This window comes from Medicago sativa, chromosome 2 (assembly GCF_051527215.1).
Source record: "Medicago sativa cultivar Bolivia chromosome 2, Bolivia_mono, whole genome shotgun sequence".
Classification (NCBI taxonomy): Eukaryota; Viridiplantae; Streptophyta; class Magnoliopsida; order Fabales; family Fabaceae; genus Medicago; species Medicago sativa.
The window spans coordinates 19,252,122-19,271,212 of record NC_140750.1 but is presented as its reverse complement, the minus strand read 5'-3'; the positions used below and the strand labels follow the sequence as shown (position 1 = coordinate 19,271,212).

Genomic DNA, 19,091 nt, shown 5'->3' with positions numbered 1-19,091 from the left:
TCAGCCTCACATAGGACTTTTCAACGTATGGTTGTATTGGTTATCACAGAGACCAATTATAGTCAATATGCGCGAACAACAGCACAATCTTTTTTCCGGAGTTGGATGACATCAAAGACTATGGATCTCAAAAGTTTGGTGATCTTGGACCATAGGTGGAAGGAATTAGTCTGGTTGTTAGGGTATTGTTTTTGGAGTATTGTTGCCCTTTTGTTTTCTGAACTTTATAGATGTATTGTTAGGATGTATCCTACTATCTTGATTGTTAGGTCTAATCTCAATTTATGGGTGTGGGGAATGTCCCAACTCTTAATTGATTGTATTATTTTTTGCCTTTGAATGAATGAAGTTTTCTAACTGTCAAAAAAAAAAGTAATTGTGGGTGTGTGAAAAGTTCCTCCCTTCTTTTATTGTAAATTTAGAAGCCCAATATTGATATGCATACATCACTTGGTATAACCCTTTGCTCAATTATTTTCTTTTCTCAATAATTCAAAGTTATCAAAGTTAATTCACATATAAATGTTTCCTCACATAGATCATACATTTTTTAAATCACAATATTTTTAATTTTTATTCCCCACTGTCATAAGAACAAGTCAACCATTAATTTTTCACCGCACATATTTCAAGCAAATTTCCATATTACATGGATTTCAAGACCTTCTCATTTTTAGTATCAGCTATCACACAATCAAGGATATTGATTAATGCAATGGCTAACAAATCCTTAGGCGTGGTTGTAATATTGGTTCTTCTTCCATACATGTCATTGGTGGTGGTAGCTATTGAAGGTATGAATTTAGATGCAAATGGTGATGACAACAAGGAGGCCTTATATGATTGTAAACAACAATGCATGTCCATATGCTTGAAAATCAAACTTGCACAAGTTTCACTTTGTCAAGATGCTTGCTCTCCAGCATGTAAACAATTAAAAGGCAAAGGTTCTTTTTATGTACCTAATCTGAAGTAACGATATATACCTCGCAATTACATATGTATATTACTTAGTAATTATTTTAGTTTTCCCATGATTTCAATAATGACATTCTTATGCATTCTTAACACGGTGATTTCTCAAAACCGAAAGTGATTAATTAGTCTCAAGCGATCCTTAAAGAAAAATATGAATAATACATGTGTGATTTATGATGTAAGTGTTGAAAAATACGATACATTTTGTCTTGGGTAATTGATGTAGTACCATACGTATTTTTGTATCGTCTCCACAGAGACTAATGAGATATTTAAGTCGTTTAACAATGAATATGATTTTAGTGATATAATTGTAAGGTGTTTGGTTTCATAAGCTATAAAACTATTTCACATGCATTCTTATGATTCGTTATACATATTCTAGTTAATAATTGATATTATCATGTATCGCTCGGCGAACATTATCTATGTCTAAACAATGTTTTTGGTTCAATTGTACGTATTGATTAATCGACGATCTCTCGGCCTATTAACGAATATGACGGTTTTAAGTATCGATACTTTTAGTGAATGATAAACTTAAATCTATCTCTAGAGTTTAGCATTTACCGTGATTATCCTAACTCCAGATTCAAAAGGTATTTCTCAATAACAATTTAAACCCATAAATTGAAACATTAAAAGCAATGATAACATCAATATTCATGAATAACTAGAATCATATAATACCGTAATCAAAATAAATACATATACTAGTAAACTTGATTACATTTAATCCCAACAAAAGAGAATTTAGCTACTTATTGCCATGATAGCTTTGCAAAGATGAGAAGAAAATATATGAATTGACATCAAGAGTTGATTTCTCAATGAATCTTGTGAATCCACCATCAATCTTTGTTGAATACTTGCTCTCTATTTCTCTCTGCTCCCAATAACATAACACCCCTTTTTTTGAGTTTGTCATCTATTTATACTATTTTTGAAAATATAATATCGCTTAGTGAGCAAACCTTTCTTCACCATTGGGTTTCTGCCACATCAACACTTAGGATCCAAAACAGCCTTATCTCGCTTAGCGACGCCTTTAAACTCAGAGTTCCCTAACTCTCTGACTTTCATGGCTTTGAGCTTGCTGAGCGAGTATCTTGAAATATGTTTCCTTCCTTTTTGATCTTACATCCCATGGCAAGTGAATTTACCTACAAAAATGGTTGATATTAGGTCAAATAATTCCTTTTTTAGTTACCAAATAATTCAAAGAAGGGAATCTGACGTAACTTAGTCCATTTATCCTATCCCAATTATATATATATTCTAATCATTATCGTTGTCATTAAGTTGGAATACACAATACTTATGAATATTAACTTGTAAATTTTACTAATTGTTGACGAATTAGTACACTTGATACTTTTTCATCAGTAGCTACAAGGATCTGGATTCCTATTTAGGATTGCCCACTGCCAACTAAGCTACTTCACAAAAAAAAATGCAGGTGAATCAATTGTTTATACTTTTGCTAATATTAAAAAAAAAATTAATATAAGGTAAATGCTATATTTTTGTTTTTATCATTCCTTTTTTTTTTTTTTTGAAAGGTTGTTTTTATCATTCCTTTAATTCAAATTCGTAACACTTGTATTTTTAAATTAAAAGTTAAAAAATCTCAATTTTAGATTAAGTTCAAAATTAGTTTCTCACCCCCTTAAATTAAAATATGTTGATTAGATATCCCACATGACGACTCATCCATCGATGGCACACGAATATACCAACTCTCATCGAACAATTTCTAATATTTCCAAGAAGAAAATGAAACTCAGTGGCTACTTGGTAGGATACACACCTAATGACCAATCAGGACACATTGTGAACTCAAAATATTGAAATAACATGTTAATTCAAATTCAGCAATAACATAATTCATCAACATAAACATAAATTAAAAACATCAATTAAACACAGACATGGATAAGCCCAACTAGTTTCTTCATTGGCCAGATTCAATCATGCATGCCGTGATTTCTTCAAATGTCATCGAACGAATCAAACTTGTCTAAATATCATGAACATATATCGCCAAGATAGCGTCTAACTTGATTGGTGATGACAATTTTGGCAAGTGCATAAAATTGTAACAAGTAGTAAAGTAGTAAGTTATCGTGGGGTATCGTTTCGCATAGCCAATTTTCTATACTAATTAATGAAAGTGATAAAATGGGGGGAGATTGCAAGTTTCATTTGATTGCATAAAGCGAATTAATTTGATTGTCGAAATAATAGAAGGGGGTTGATTTAGATGATTAGAGTCTATTAGAATTCCTCGAATCCCTTCTACATCTTTGTTGGACTCGATGAAAATATATTTATCTATTAAGAAATATGGATTATATCAAAGTGGTTAGTTTATAGGATAGAATCTCTCTAGATGGCATGTTGTTCCCCATCATCCTAAAGGTCATACGTGCAATACGGTGAAAGGGTCATCATTCCTCTAGATTTTCGTATACATTGGAGTCGTTATTAAAGTGAGAACTTACACTCTCACATGTATTTGAAACGAGATAGATGTTGAAATTCCTAAATGGTCATCTAAAGAAACTAAATCCCACACGAATCTTAGAAAAACTGAATCCCGCACGAATTTTAGAAAAACTGACCCAAAAAAAATAATACTCCACCTGGTCCTTAGCATTTTGAGAGACTATTTAAGGGAGCTGAAAAAGGAAGTTTTTAGCATTTTTCTAAGAAAGAAAAAAAAAACCATCAAAACCAAGACAATTATTCATTCTTGCAACTTTTTGAATATTTTGACAAATATATCCTCATAGAAATTTGTGAAGAGACACTAATATTAAAAGAAAAATGTTAACGAGTGCCCCCGGGGCACTCTTTAAGGGATATAAAGAGCAAGTATTTATAAAAATGTTTTTGGTCCCTATAAAATTGAGACATTCTAAGATTAGTTCTTACTTAATTTTAGGTCAAATACCTCATTTAGTCCTTTTAGTTTGACATAATTTCCAAGTTAGTCTTTTAAGTTTCAAAAGTTTCAAATAGGTACTTTTAGTTGATAAACTATTTCGTCGTTACCCCTGTTGTCAGTGTCCGTCTAATTTGAAATATTTAAAGAATGTCTCAAAACACTTGGTAAAGGATAATGCATATTATATGCAGGGGCCGGAGTTCGAATCCCGGACACCCCACTTATTCATTTTTAAGGTAAAATATATGTAGTCTTTAATATAGAACACACAAATCATTTATAAATAAATTTAAATATTAAATTTTAGGGAAATGTTAACTTGTGCCCTCAAGGCACAAGTTAATGATTCAAATATAGAAAAAAAACTTATTGGAATGTGTGCATTGCATTTAATATTTAACTTTTTAATCATTTAAATGCACAAAATTTTATAAGAAGTTTCTTCTTTTAAGTTTCTTAACATGTGCCCTAAGGACACAAGTTAACACTACCCTAAATTTTATTTATAATAATGATCGAAGAGTGTACTCGTATAAAAAAAAGATAGAGGAAGTACTCCCTCCGGTCTCAAATATAAGAAAATATTCCTTTTTTAGGTTCATTGAGTAGTTAATGTATCTGGATTACATTGTAAAGCAGATACATTAATTATTCAATGAATCTAAAAAATGAATATTTTCTTATATTTGAGATCGGAGGGAGTATAATAAAGGCCGGAGGAGTATAGTTAAGAATTCAGTAATCACGAGACTAATACCTCGTGTTCCATGCCATCTTGCATTGCAACTGCTATGATTTTTTTTACTAAAATTAGGGTGTGCATGTGTTGGCTGACAAATGACAAGGACATAGGCAGACCATGATTTTGGTCATTTTCCCCTCGCGTATCACATTGCCATTCACAGTTTTTTTTTTAGTGATGCCCAAGGATTCCAATCATTAGATTATTGTGAAGCATGGGACGCACTAAAATTTTTTTTTTTTTGACAGAAACTAAAATATTCTTTTAAAATGTTAAAGATTGTTGAAGCTCTCCAACTTCTTTTTACGTATTTGAGAGAGAAAATAATTGACAGTAATAGATGCGATAATTTTTTTTTGAATCGGCAAATATTATTAAACGTCATCCCCGCAAGACGCAAGGTATGGACGCGATGAAATTACAAATGGTGTCGCATATAGACGGTACACAAAACCACCTAAACACACCCCTGAAAATAAACCCACCAAAACAAATCACCACCTAAACAACATACTTCAAAAAACAAGCACTGAAACACAGTATCCACTAACCCATCGTCACTACTCACCCACAAAGAACACCCTCAACATAAAACTTCTAAACCCCAACACCGAAGTTGAGCCACATTTCGAAGAGCACCTAACCGAAAAATCATGCAGCTATCACAAACCTCGCGACCTCCGATCCACCGAAAGAGCACAAAAACAAAGCCCAAAATACCAGCAGGGCACCCCTCGCCCCCGATAGACCAGAGAAGAACCAAATCAAGTCAACCAAAGATAGCAGCTAGACCCCGACTCCCGATCTCGAATCCAAATGAACCGGCCCGCTGAAAAACTAGCACATAAAATGAGAGACGAAAGACATGGCATGCAAAGTCTAAACAACAAACAAAACTTAACGGAAAAAGGCTCAACACAACGTGACACACTCCTCCCAAACTTCATAAACACCTAAACCACCCAAAAGAGCTAGTGTCGACAAACCTAGACCTGTGTAACAGAAGTTGCATCCAAAAGGAAAAAACACCCTAACAAAGCAACCGCCTCCTCACTTAAACACCAACAACCACCACCACAAAACATCACCCCCACCACACATCACCACAACCACACTTCACCATCCCACCACATCGAATATCATCCTCCACCCCTACATCACCACCGTGCATCACCATCACCGTCGCTGCATCACTACACCGCCAAAAACATCCTTACCAAGACACAAGCAACAACACAAACGTAAATTTAGAGGAAGACTGGATCCAGCAACAAACACGGGCAGCGACGCCGGTTTGAAGCGGAACCATAACCCATATCATTAAACGCGGCCACCTGCAACAAAGAGAATGTGTTTGTCGCCATAGTAAAAAGAACTACGGTGGAGCATTCACGGCAGTTCTGAACAGCCCTGTCGTGATCCCGAAACCCGTGACCTCCTCACATCACATCACCACCATCACCACACAACCTAAAACTGCCACCCAAAAGCACACCCCAAAGAGCCGCCGTCGTCGAAGGTACAGACTAACGAAAGCACCGCCGTCGGAACCCATCGCACCACCACCAAACTGATCCGCGATAGATCCACCACCACCAAACCTCACGGAAAGAGAAACGCAAGGGGAGAGCCAAACCCCAACACACCACCACCACCAAAACCTACAGCAGATCTGGAACAGAAAGCAGCGAAACAGCGGTGCGATAACACACCTGCCGTGATCAGCGACAGCGCAACCTTCAAAACAGCACCCAAAAACCTCCGGCGAGGCAGATCCTCCCATAGCCTAGCCATAACCGACCGCTGCAGCACCAACCACAAACGGATCTGACGAAAAAACTACACTGAACCGCCGGACGGGAAAGAGTGCTGCCGGTGGTGCGGAGGTTGAACCTCGTCACACCACCACTCCAGAGGTCTACATCGGAAGAGAAGAGGTTTGGATTTGAGGAGGGAGGCGTGGATGACTTCTAGAGAGAGGTTAGAGAAAAAAATAAGTTTACAATTGAATCTAATATTTTACTGAATCGAATGTAAATGTAATAGATGCGATAATAAATCGTGAACTTATTGAAATAATAACTTATAATTTTTTAATTTCACTCTTTATTAGCCAAATTCATTAAATTAATAAGTAATAAAATTGAGGTAAAAATATACTTTGTAGATTTGATTATCTAAAGTGAACGAGTCACTTTAAAATGTAAAATAAATATTATCAATCATTGATTAAAAATTATTAAGATAAATACTAAACATATATCATAATAGATTATGAATTTGTTGAAATAACAATGTTTACTTTTTTACCTTTACATTTTTACTCACTTTAGATGAACAACATTCGTGCTTAGAGGTGATAGATTTCTGTCATGGCGTGGCGTGGGGTAGGCGACATGAACGAGGGAGAAGCATGATCTCGATATAACAAAAAATGGTACTTCCTCCGTCCCATAATACATGACACGGTTGACCCTATTTGCGCATGTCAATGCATAATTTTGAGCTTAAATATCTTGAATAATATGTTAGAAAAAATTATGAAAATCTTATATTTTGAAAATACTCATCGAGACGAATCTAACGACATCTTATATGATATTATTTATCTTTGTATATTAGTAGAAAAATATGGCCAAAGTAAGTTAGGTCAAAATTGCAAATTTTCAAATGGGTCATCTATTGCGAGACGGAGGGAGTATTTATGTTTATAAATTACTATATTTAAACTCGGGATAAGAAAAATTACTAATATTTTTGTTAATTACTCCCTCCGGTCCTATTTATAAGAGAAATTTGGGTCAACAAAAGTTGATGTATCTAGTTAAAAATTCAGTCCAAATACATTCATTTTTGTTTACTTAACTTTCTCTTATAAATAGGACCGAAGGGAGTAATAAACTAACTATAAGTTGGAACTTGTAACAAAAAATACTTAAACTATAAGTTTCTTGTATTTGATTAGAGGAACAACCTTTGTTCAGCCCACCAGCATTATTGAATGGAATTTGTGACGTGTGAAGCAATGCTTAATTAGTTGAGTCGTATTATTCTTCACGTGTTATTTTTTTAATCTCTTGTATTAATTACTCTCCAACTCACTAATCGGCTGGAAATCATTTAGTGACATGACTTATTATCTATTTTTTCGTGTATATATCTCTAAATGAGATACTCTGTTCATTTTGATGAATTGAGAACATCCTTACGCATCTATTAAGTGTACGTTTGGTTCATGTGGTTAGAAAAAGTGTATGTTTGGTTCATGTGGTTAGAAAAAGTGTATGTTTGGTTCATGTGGTTAGAAAAATTGATTTTGAATGAGTTGGTTTTGTATAATCGATTCTCGCTAAAATTGAGTTGAAAACAAAGTAATTTATATTTAAATACATTCATGTAAATCTAAATTGAACAATGAAGTTAAATATAAAAGTCAGCTCTAGAATTTTTTGTTTTGAAGAAGCTAAATAGCCCACCCAAATTGGCACCGGAGAGAATCTAAATTGAACAATGAAGTTAAATATAAAAGTCAGCTCTAGAATTTTTTGTTTTGAAGAAGCTAAATAGCCCACCCAATTGAAGAAGCTAAATAGCCCACCCAAATTGGCACCGGAGAGAATCGAACCTGAGACCTTGCGGAGGAGCACACTCCCAAGACCCAAGCCAATACCACCAGGCCAACCCAAGTGGGTTAAGTCAACTCTAGAATTAGAAACTACAATTTCTAATTTTAAATAGTTTTTTGAAGGCAAAATCAATTCTACTCTGCATAACCATTGTTATGGAGACAAAATCAAATTCTCTAAGAGGAATAAAAAAATTCAAAATTAATTTATATATTTAGAATAAATTTTGGTTCATCCAAAAATGAAACATACATATACTCCAATAAGATGAATATATTTGGAAATTCATGAGCACTCATTAGAGATTTAATTTTCTCTTTATCTCTTTTTTTAAAGTCTTTATCTCTCTTTTAATCATATACCAATATATTATACTCCCTCAGGTCCTATTTATAGGAAAAAAAATGATTTTTTAGATTCATTGAGTAATTAATGTACTTGGTATAGAATATAGACCAAATACATCATTTACGCAATGAATCAAAAAAGTCAAATGTTTCTTATAAATAGGACCGGAGGGAGTATCACGTAATATCCACCTTAGATTTTGTTCTTGTCATTGAATAGGAGAGTCAGTCAGAGGTGGTGTAAAGTAACCATTGTGGTGGTTTACAGTGGTTAGAGTTGATCATTTCCCAATATGAAGGGTGTATCTGCAAAGATACTTCGACAATCGAGTCAGTGAGGTTTCAATGAACTTTGAGGTAATTTAATAGAATGTGTACGTGAATTTTGAAGAGGCACGCCTATTTCAATGACACTTTTGGTTGGGGGGTCATTAGATTAAGTACCTGTTTGCCATCACGGTGGATACCCACCAAAACCACATTTTGCCAAACTCTACAATTTTCAGCTTCACATTTTTCACGGTGGAAATGCATTGGAAAGCGCAATTTCAGTTAAAAAAGTGATGGCAAACACACGCTAAGTGAAGGTTCATAGCTGCTCTAAGTGTGGTCTTCGGTGTGACACAATCATTTTTCGGTGCATGTAGTCTACAACTACATGTAGATTCTTATTAGACCTTTAGCTAAGATAGTGGACTCTCAGTCTAGAGGATTGAGTTCTCGGTCAGGCCGTAACATATTTAGAATTCTGCTCTTTACCCAAATGATTTCGCTCATTCCCAAAGTAAAATACCAAACTGCCCCTACGCAACTTAAGTTACGTTAGTGCAATTGTAAACGTATGTTAACTCACGTTACGTAGGCTAACATGCGTTAGTGTTATTTGGAAAAAACTATGCGCATGTTAACATGCGTTTGTGTAAAACTTTGCGCATGTTAACATGTGTTAGCGTAATGCAATGCGTGAGTTAACTCACGTTGCCATTTGCACTAGCGTGAGTTAACTCACGTTCATAGCAGAAACAGAAACTGCATTAAATGCATGCAGTAACAGAACAGACTTTTGAAAAGTCTAGAAAGACCTGTAATAACGCCACATTCATAACTTAACCAAATTACGCCGGTTTAAGAAGTTTATCGGATAATACGACATAATTGATCAAAATTAATTAAAAACATCGTTTTTCTCACAATCACATAATCACACATAAACGATCCAAACGGTCCAAATTTCACAAATACGCCGATAATGACCCGTAATAATTTAAACACACTTAATGTCACGTAAACGATCCAAAATAATTAATTTCATATATTTATATAATATTAGTTACATATTGACCATAAATATCAAAATTACACAATAGCCACCAAAAAATATGTCAGGGTGTAATACCACCAAAAAATAGGACGAACACCCACCGACCCAAAAGTGTCATAACCTACCTAACTAGACTAGTGATAGTGCATAATCTTCATCTTCATCCATGACTTCGTTCTCTTGCTTTGGCTTTTCCGGAGTGTCCAAAGTAATAGGATTGTGCTCATTTGTTGGTTTCTTTGGCGGCTTCGGCTCCTTTGACATGAGCTCATCGAAGGCGGCGTTTCTATCCAAAAACTGAAAAATCCATTGCTCCGCTTCACCAATCTTGTGAGTCATCCACTCCTTAGAAGGAGGTGGTAGGGGACAATTTTCTTTCAACTCACATGAAGAAAGTGGTCGGGAATCAAGCAAAGGCACATTATGTTGGAATGTGGATTAAGTGGTGGAGCACTCCGGATTGGAAAATATGTCTCACATGGACCACCCAATTCGGCAAATTCAATAGAACAACCGCTCTATTGTAGCAACTAGCAATAATGTGACCCATATCCGGAGTGGTCAACCACTTCTCTGGAGGCGCAATACCACTTCTACTTGTTGGAGGGTGTAAAACATCCAAGATAATTTTGTAACGGCTCACTACTACAAAAATGGGCTTATATAGCGCTTTTTTTTGGCTTTAGCTAGCGCTTTGAAGGCGCTACCGTAAATGGCGCTGGTAAAGGTAATATAGCGCTTTTTTTCTGTATAAAGCGCTATCTAAAGCAGGGTTTATATAGCGCTTTTTGTAAAAAAAACGCTAGCAAAGATTCTTCTTAGATAGCGCTTTCAATAATAAACGCCATCTAAAATGGTTTTAAAATAACACAAGCACTAGCGTTTTTGTTTTAAAACGCTATGTAACACTACGTTTAGATAGCACTTTATACAGGAAAAAGCGCTAGGAAAAGCATTAATTTTATTTTATTTTTGTCAGGTTTTTTTATTTTATTTTTAGAGATAGCATTTTTAATTAATAAAAAGTAATATATATATATATATATATATATATATATATATACATATATAATTTTTGTAAGGGAAATATATATATTTTTGGCACATTAAAATTGAGACTATTATTTATCAAATAAAACTTAAACATATCATAAAAAATGTATGTATATATAGGATAAAAGTCAGAAATGTATAGCCACTAATATGGTAACATGGATATCTCTAAGTTACAACTAATTAGTTAACATAAAGATCAAAATCTTCTATGGTAGCGTGCAGTCTTCATCTATCTTCTTGGTCGTCTCAACATTTTTATCCAAAACAAGCAGGCAAATCATTATTCATTTCCAAATTTCGTTCACTCTCCACACACCTGCATGTCTATCATTTTTTATGTATGATATTATTTAAAGCAAAAACTCACCCAAAATATCCATTAGAAGTATATATATTGAACACTTGCCTTCTCATAATTAGCTGCATGAATTTTAAAGTCTCTTAGCCCAGCTTCAAAATCTGGCCTGCAAAAAAAAAAAAAAAAACCTAATTGCATGTCTCCACAAAGTGATTCAGATAATATTTCATACTGCTTTTAAAGCAAATATACCCTTCTGCACCATCAAGACTTTGCTGAATATATGCAAATCCATTAATAGTCTTATGTCTTATCTTTAATCTGTAACCACTTGAGAAAATAAGACATAAGTTACACAGTTCCTTGAAGTACTACATTTTCTAAATGAGATAGCCCCAAAACTTAACTTCTGATCAACGTTGAGCTAATTTTCTTGAAGTTAGAACAATGAGGAAAATAAGCAATGAAGCATGGATTTCGACACGGACACGCCGACATCGGTAATTTAAAAAATATAGGACACCAACACCGTTACATATATGTTAATTTATTTAAAAACGGTCTAAAATAAAAATTAAAATACATATCTAAACATCTAACTTGAGCAATTTATGTCATTAGAAAAAGTTCTACAACAAGATATCATAGTATTTGACCTTTATTTATTCGTCTACTACCAAAAAAGTTAAAAATTATATAATCAACTATAATGTCTATAACCCTTAATAGATCAACATTTCACAAAACATATGTAACTCTTGTATCTATGGTGTGAGGAAGCAAGAGAGAAAAAAAATTATTTTAGATATTTGTTTGAGTTGTCCGACACGGCTCGTATGAGTATTATATAGGTGTCATACACCGATCGTAGGAGTCCTAGTGGTGTCCGTGCTTCATAGAAAATAAGCTTTATTAATTAACATATGAAGAGAGCTAATAAACCCATATTCTTAAACTAAGTATGTATTTTAGACTAGTTAAAAATATACACGTATTGTAATGTCATTGTCAAACTAAAAACACGTAGCAAGTTAAAGGTCCTTTATTTTCTCAATGTGTGGGTAGAAATAAGTATAACCATTACAAATTAAAAACAAAATTGACTCAAGAAATTCCACAAACACTTGATGGGCATAATACAATAACGTGAGACGTGAGTAGTTCATGAATTTCAAAAAACAAAATCAGACATCATAGACCTAGATCATATAATTCATAACAAAAAAAGTTCACATCACAAATTAGCTTCTTAATTAAAATAGAATATGTATCATATTGTATTACAATCAATTTGATTTTAAACTTACTAAACAAGGAATGGAACATAAAAAAACAAAATCCATTAGTTTTGGGATTACCAACACACAACTTTCATCGGAGATGTGGCAACAAGGAATCCTACTGCCGCAGCCAGAGAAGAGTGGTGAACAGCGAATTTTGTGAAGGATTGAGGTCGTGAACAGTGATCACTAACGGAGGAGATGCTTGAGATCATGAAAGGAAGAGCGGTGTGAAATCGTGAATAGAGGAGGTTGAATGTTGAAAGGGTTTATGGGTTTGTGGAAACCAACCTATGAAGGTTTTGATTGAGGCAGTTTCATGAATGGAGGGTTTGTGAGGAAGAATCAAAGAAATTGATGGGAGAGAAATTGTTTTTTGTGGAGTTGAATCGCTAAAAGGGTTTGCTGGGATTGTCTCTGGTGACTGAAAAAGTTTGGATTTGTTTTTTAAGTTGATTTGTTTTTTTAGATTGGATTTGGTTTTTGGAAAAAGTTTGGATTTGTTTTTTAGAAAAGTTTGGATTTAGTTTGTTTTTTTATTTTTTGAAAGGAGTTTGGATTTAGTTTGTTATATAGGATTTAGTTTTTTTTTTTTTTTAAAGGAGTTTGGATTTAGTTTGTTATATATATTTTAAAAGGAGTTTGGATTTAGTTTGTTATATATAATATATATATTTTTTTTGGTGGTGTCCGGATTCGAACCCTAGACATATTATTCATTGTTCCTACCAACTGAGCTAAGCTCACGAGGACTATATATATATATATATATATATATATATATATATATATATATATATATAAAAGAATTAAAAAAAAGGTTTGCACAAAAAAAATATTAAAAAAAGGTGTGCTTTGTTACTGCAATCCATTTTTCATAAAAATTCAGAAAAAAATTTGAAATATGCTATGCATGGGATCGAATAGGGGACCTGTTAGTTATTGCACATTAAATCACTTTATAAAATGGCGCTTTTTTAACCTATAAGCGCTATCTTTCTCAAGCATACAGTAGCGCTTTTTTTAACCTATAAGCGCTATTTAAGGTTGATTTATATATAGCGCTTTTCGTAAAAAGCGCCATATACGATTAATCATGTTTTTTATTTAAATATCTATTATTTTTATTTAACCTATACTGACGCTTTCAATACAAAGCGCTATATATACTTAAAATGGTAGATAGCGCTTTTTCAAAAAAGCGCTAGCTAAGACCTCCGTGTTTTAATTTATAGCGCTTTAGTGTTAAAAGCGCTATTTATGAGGCGCTATATTTTCCCAATTTTGTAGTAGTGGCTCTCGGTAGCATATATTGGCAAGTAGTCACTCTTGTGAGTTTTCAACTCATTAATAAGTGCATGACGAACCAAAACATGATCATCCTCATGAAATCCCATGTGCCTAGCTACGACCCGGAAACCACAATTACCATCCCCTCTAACATTCACAATGTCTTCAACGTAAGGTCTCATGAGATTTGGAATTTGTGACATGTATGGTATTTGCAAATAAGGTTGTTTTTTTGAAGTAGGAGTTGAAGTTTGTGAGCGGGAGCAAGTGCCAAGACGAGAACCTTTAGTCTTATGAGACTTACTCTTGCCATGTGTGCATTGACTATCGGGATTTTGAGCATCAATAGTCTCCCACCTAGAGGGGATTCGACCGGTGGACCTCGTTTTCGGTGTTGACTTCACCCTTTTAGGTGCCCCCTTGGTGGCCACTTTCCTCAGAGGTGGGTTCAACATTGTTTCCTCCAGAAATCCTAGTTCACGCAACTTGTATTTGATGAAGAGTTTCATCTTGTAAGGGGACCTCTTGATACGTTCTTGAACGGCGTCCAATTCCTCCGTAACGGAAAAATTGGCATCAACCTCTTCTCCAATTACACTCAACCTTCGCCAATGAGGGTGTATTTCATCCAAAAGAATAGACAATTTTTTCTTTCTCTTCTCAGCAAAAATACAAGCACAAGGCAACCCGAACGTTGCCATTTGCACGCAACCACAATCTTCTTTAGCAAAGTCGAATCTCCTAGACCTTTCAAATTCTTCATCGATGAAACCCAAAGCGGCCTTAGAGACATACCCCTCCAACTCGGAGAATAACTTGTTTTTTTTGTATTTGTGCACCATGACGGTTTTGCTCATCCCAAAACTCCCATGTATCTCACCGAATTGGTTTTTCAACATTTTGTCTATTTCATCCCTACATGTTGCCAAATCTCCCACACTACTCCTCAAGTATCTTTTCAATTGTGCATGAGCCGATTCAACAATGTTGGTGCTCCTACACCCTAGATGCGAGTATGTATTCGTCCATACCCTCACAAAATTCTTCTTAAGGGGCAAAACGGTTTCCTCAACATATTTAACATACAATGGAAATGGTCCGCATACCTCATCTTTGAATGTCAACCATGTAATTGCAAATGAATCCTCCGTAGGAGAGTTAACCACATCTCTCCAAGCACTCACTATTTTCTTAACAAGCTCACATTGCTTGTCATCATCCGCTTCCTTTGCTTCTTTGGCAACAACTTTTCTTTTCCTTTCGAAGGGTTGGCATTGACTTTACAATCTGTGATGCACCTAGATCTTACATTCTTCTCAATATGAAAATAGCAAAGTACATGGTCCGTTTTAGGGAGAACTTCAACAACGACTTTCATCAAAGCGGGGTCCCTATCCGTGACAATCACCTTAGGCATGTTGTGTTTTGAGGTCAAAAGACCAACCAACATCTCAAGTGTCCATATGAAGTTATTCTCTCTTTCAAAGGAAAGAAAGGCAAATGCAACCGAATAGGTCAATTTGGTAGAGGTGACACCAACAATCTCAAATAATGGCATTCGATATGTATTGGTTTTGTAGGTGGAGTCCATGACCAAAACAGTGGGAAAAGTGTTGAGCATATCAATTGAATCCGGATGAGCAAATAATAAATCTTCAAGAGTGGTTTCCTCGCTATTTGCTCTTGTGAAATAGACATACCGATGTTTCTCCAACTTTGTAATCAAGTATTGCAACTCGGTCTTGTCCTCTCTTTGCCCCTTGTGCCATCTAGTTCGTTCATTATACACTTGCTTGATGACTGTCAAACTTTCTTTGGTTTTTTCCTTCAAATCCGTGAGAATATTCCTAGGCTTTGCCAAGCTCTTTGTCATGTCGATAACTCTTTGCTTCTCATCCCCTTTTAGTCGACCCGCAAGAAGGTGGCCGGATAACTTTGGCGCCAAGTCATGGTTGTGAACTCCACAAAGCATTGCAATCCACCATTCTTGTGTTTTTTTTTCAAAGAAGCATTTCAACCTAAACGGACAATTGCACTTCCTTGAACCCGTGCCTTCAAGCTTCGGTTTCTTCCTCGTCTTAGGTGGCTTGTATTCACCACTCCTCTCACATTGCATCGTCATGTATGGCGCTATTGTACTATATTTATCTATAGAAATAGTAAATCCCACCCTAGCCGCTTGTCGACGAACCCAACCAAGCAATTCTTCTCGATCTTTCCATCTCTCGTTTGTTGTAAAAAATGAACCGGTGTTTTCTTCAATAACACGAATAATACTCGTAGGTACCGGTTTTGCTTGATTGTGAAGTATGTGAGCTTCAACTTGAAAAGGAATTTTCACTTTGAACTTCACTTCATTGGTTGGTTTGCCTACGCCGGAAGCTTCGCCACTGGAACCTTTGTTTTTGCCCGGTTTTGGCTCAACGCCATCCTCCGCCACATTTTCAACCATGCCACTCAATGCCTACTCAATAAAAAAAACAAAGAAAAAAAATATATAAATAACTTGTGCAGCAAGCAAAGGAAGAAAAAAAAGGCGCAAAATTCAAAATCTGGGCAACACACTAGCGTGAGTTAACTCACGCTAGTGTTATCTCCCTGTGCATGTTAACTTGCGCAACACTCACAACTAGCGTGAGTTAACTCACGCACAGACCTAGCACCTACTGACAAAATGACGTGACAGCCAAAAAAACCAGTAAAATAGGATGAGTTTTGGGGATACATTACATGTTCTTTGATGCTTGATGAGCGTAGAAACTTGCTTCCTGACGATTTGCAATGATTTGGAATGAAGATTTTGACCCAAAAATTCGCACCTTTTGGGTTTTGGGAGGTGGAGGGAAAGAAAAAATGGTGCTTTGTGCTTGCCTACTGGGTTTTGAACGAAACATAGTACTTGGCATGAGTTAACTTACGCTACGTGACTTAAGTCGCGTAGCGAATGTTAACTCACGCTACGCAAGTTAAATTGCGTAGTGGCAGTTTGGTATTTTACTTTGGGAATGAGCGAAATCATTTGGGTAAAAAGCAGCTTTCACATATTTATTAACTAGTGATTGAGGACATTATCAAAATCCATCGGGAAAAACATCAAACAACCTAAATAAAGGAAGAGATTGCTAATTACGACAAAAATCCTTTAAAATAAATCTAGGTGTAAAAGTCCACCAAACGTAATTTTTAGGCAAAAAACCCAATTGTCCTTAACTTATCATCGCAACAATTGCTTTCCCAATAAATATGAAAACATAATTGCAAGGCATTGCCCAATCTGTTTTTTAATCTGTTTTTTAGTCTATTATGTTTTTTAATCTCCACATAATAGACTCAAATGTGAAAATGCATTTTAGATGAAATTTTAAATGATTTTTATCATACTTTTTAAATATAAAGACATGTAAATAACAATTTTAATTTGTAGATGTTAATGAGTATTGTCAAGTATAAACAATGTTAGTAAAAGTTCGACGCCTCTCATGACTTCTAATAGTAAATATAAATAAATTAAGTAAAAATACTTACTACTTATGGGTTTTAAAGAGTGCCCCAGGGACACTCGTTAACATTTCTCATAAACTAATAGTTGGAATGTCTCATGGAAACCTTCTTCTCCTCCAAATCTTAGGATTCCTAAAGGCTTTTAATACTAATTAGACATTTGATTGATATAGTGGAGAGTTGTAAAGTTTTAAAGAGGGAAGATAACTCTTTGTAGAGTGCCATATCAGCACAATAACAAGTAATATATAGGAGAAGATTAGATATAGATAGAAAAATAGATATAGATAGATGGTTCCCATTTTGGTTTAACAAAAAATTATTGCATTAAGGGTTAATTAAGTAAATGGTCACTATAAATATTTAGAATTTTGTTTTTAATCCATACAAAATAAAATCACACTTTTTAGTCCCTGTGACATTTTCCTTAAGCATTTTAGGGATTAAAAATGCGGATGGAAAAATTTTAGGCTTAAATATGGTTTTGGTCCCTGCAAAATAGGCCCGTTTTGGTTTTAGTCCCTGCAAAATTTTTTTATAGCTTTTGGTCCCTGCGAAAATAGGTCAGTTTTGGTTTTAGTCCCTGCAAAATTTTTTTATAGCTTTTGGTCCCTGCAAAAATAGGCCAGTTTTGATTTTAGTCCCTGCAAATCTTTTATAATTTTTTTTATAGTTTTTTTTTTAAAAAAAATGAAAAAATTCTGGAAAAATTAAAAATTAATAAAAAATTGAAAAAATATTAAAAAAATCTGGAAAATTGAAAAATTAATAAAAAAATTTCTGGAAAAATTTTAAATTAATAAAAAAATTGAAAAAAATATTAAAAAATTCTGGAAAATCGAAAAATTAATAAATTTTTTTTAAAAAAACAAAAAAATTCTGGAAAAATTAAAAATTAATAAAAAAATTGAAAAAAATATTAAAAAATTCTGGAAAAATGAAAAATCAATAAAAAAAATCTGAAAAAAACAATAAAAAATTGCAAAAAATATTAAAAAATTCTGGAAAATTGAAAAAAAACGGAAAAAATCTGGAAAAAATAAAAAATTCTGAAAAAAATAAAAAAAAATTAAAAAAATTCTAAAAAAATAAAATTTCGAAAAATTATCTAAAAAAATTAAAATTCTGGAAAATGAAATTTTCGAAAATAAAAATGAAATTCTGGAAAAACAAAATTTTAATGAAAAATTTTCGAAGTTTTTGAAATTTTCATTAGTATTTCTCAAAAATTTTCCGGGAATTTTTGTGTATTTATAAACCGAGAATAAGGGAAAAAATATGTGTATTTATAAACCGAGCTTAGGTTTTTTATGTATTTTTCGAAATTTCGAAATTTTCATTAGTATTTTTTCCGGGAATTTTTGTGTATTTATAAAGCGGAAACTTTTGTGTATTTATAAACCGAGAATAAGGGAAAAAATACACTGAAAAAAACCTAAGCTCGACATATATACTAATCAAAATTTCGAAATTTCGAAAAATACATTTTTTCCAGAATTTCAAATTTTCGACATATATACTAATCAGAATATTTTTTATTTTCCAAAATTTTTTCATTATTTTTCATTTTACTAGACTATTTTATTTTTTTAATCTTTTTTAGTTTTATTAATTTTTCCAGATTTTTTTAATTTTTTCCTTTTTTTAATTTTTTTCATTTTTATTAATTTTTCAATTTTCCAGAATTTTTTAATATTTTTTT

At 33.8% G+C, this 19,091-nt stretch overlaps 1 protein-coding gene and 1 long non-coding RNA gene across 2 annotated transcripts; both read right to left on the bottom strand.

The window, feature by feature from the left end:
• Nucleotides 1–11,110: 11,110 nt before the first annotated feature.
• LOC146945253 (uncharacterized) lies at nucleotides 11,111–12,694 on the bottom strand. The gene is made up of 3 exons (XR_015028164.1): nucleotides 11,571–12,694; nucleotides 11,388–11,484; nucleotides 11,111–11,336 (listed from the first exon to the last, which is right to left on the bottom strand). It is a non-coding gene; the product is annotated as an uncharacterized LOC146945253 (long non-coding RNA).
• Nucleotides 12,695–12,787: 93 nt separating this feature from the next.
• On the bottom strand, nucleotides 12,788–15,860 carry LOC146945252 (PKS-NRPS hybrid synthetase cheA-like). Its single transcript, XM_085748045.1, has 3 exons — nucleotides 15,187–15,860; nucleotides 13,966–15,145; nucleotides 12,788–12,889 (listed from the first exon to the last, which is right to left on the bottom strand). Exons 1-3 carry the CDS (start codon nucleotides 15,858–15,860, stop codon nucleotides 12,788–12,790), a joined length of 1,956 nt encoding a protein of 651 aa, XP_085604171.1.
• Between the last annotated feature and the right edge of the window lie 3,231 nt (nucleotides 15,861–19,091).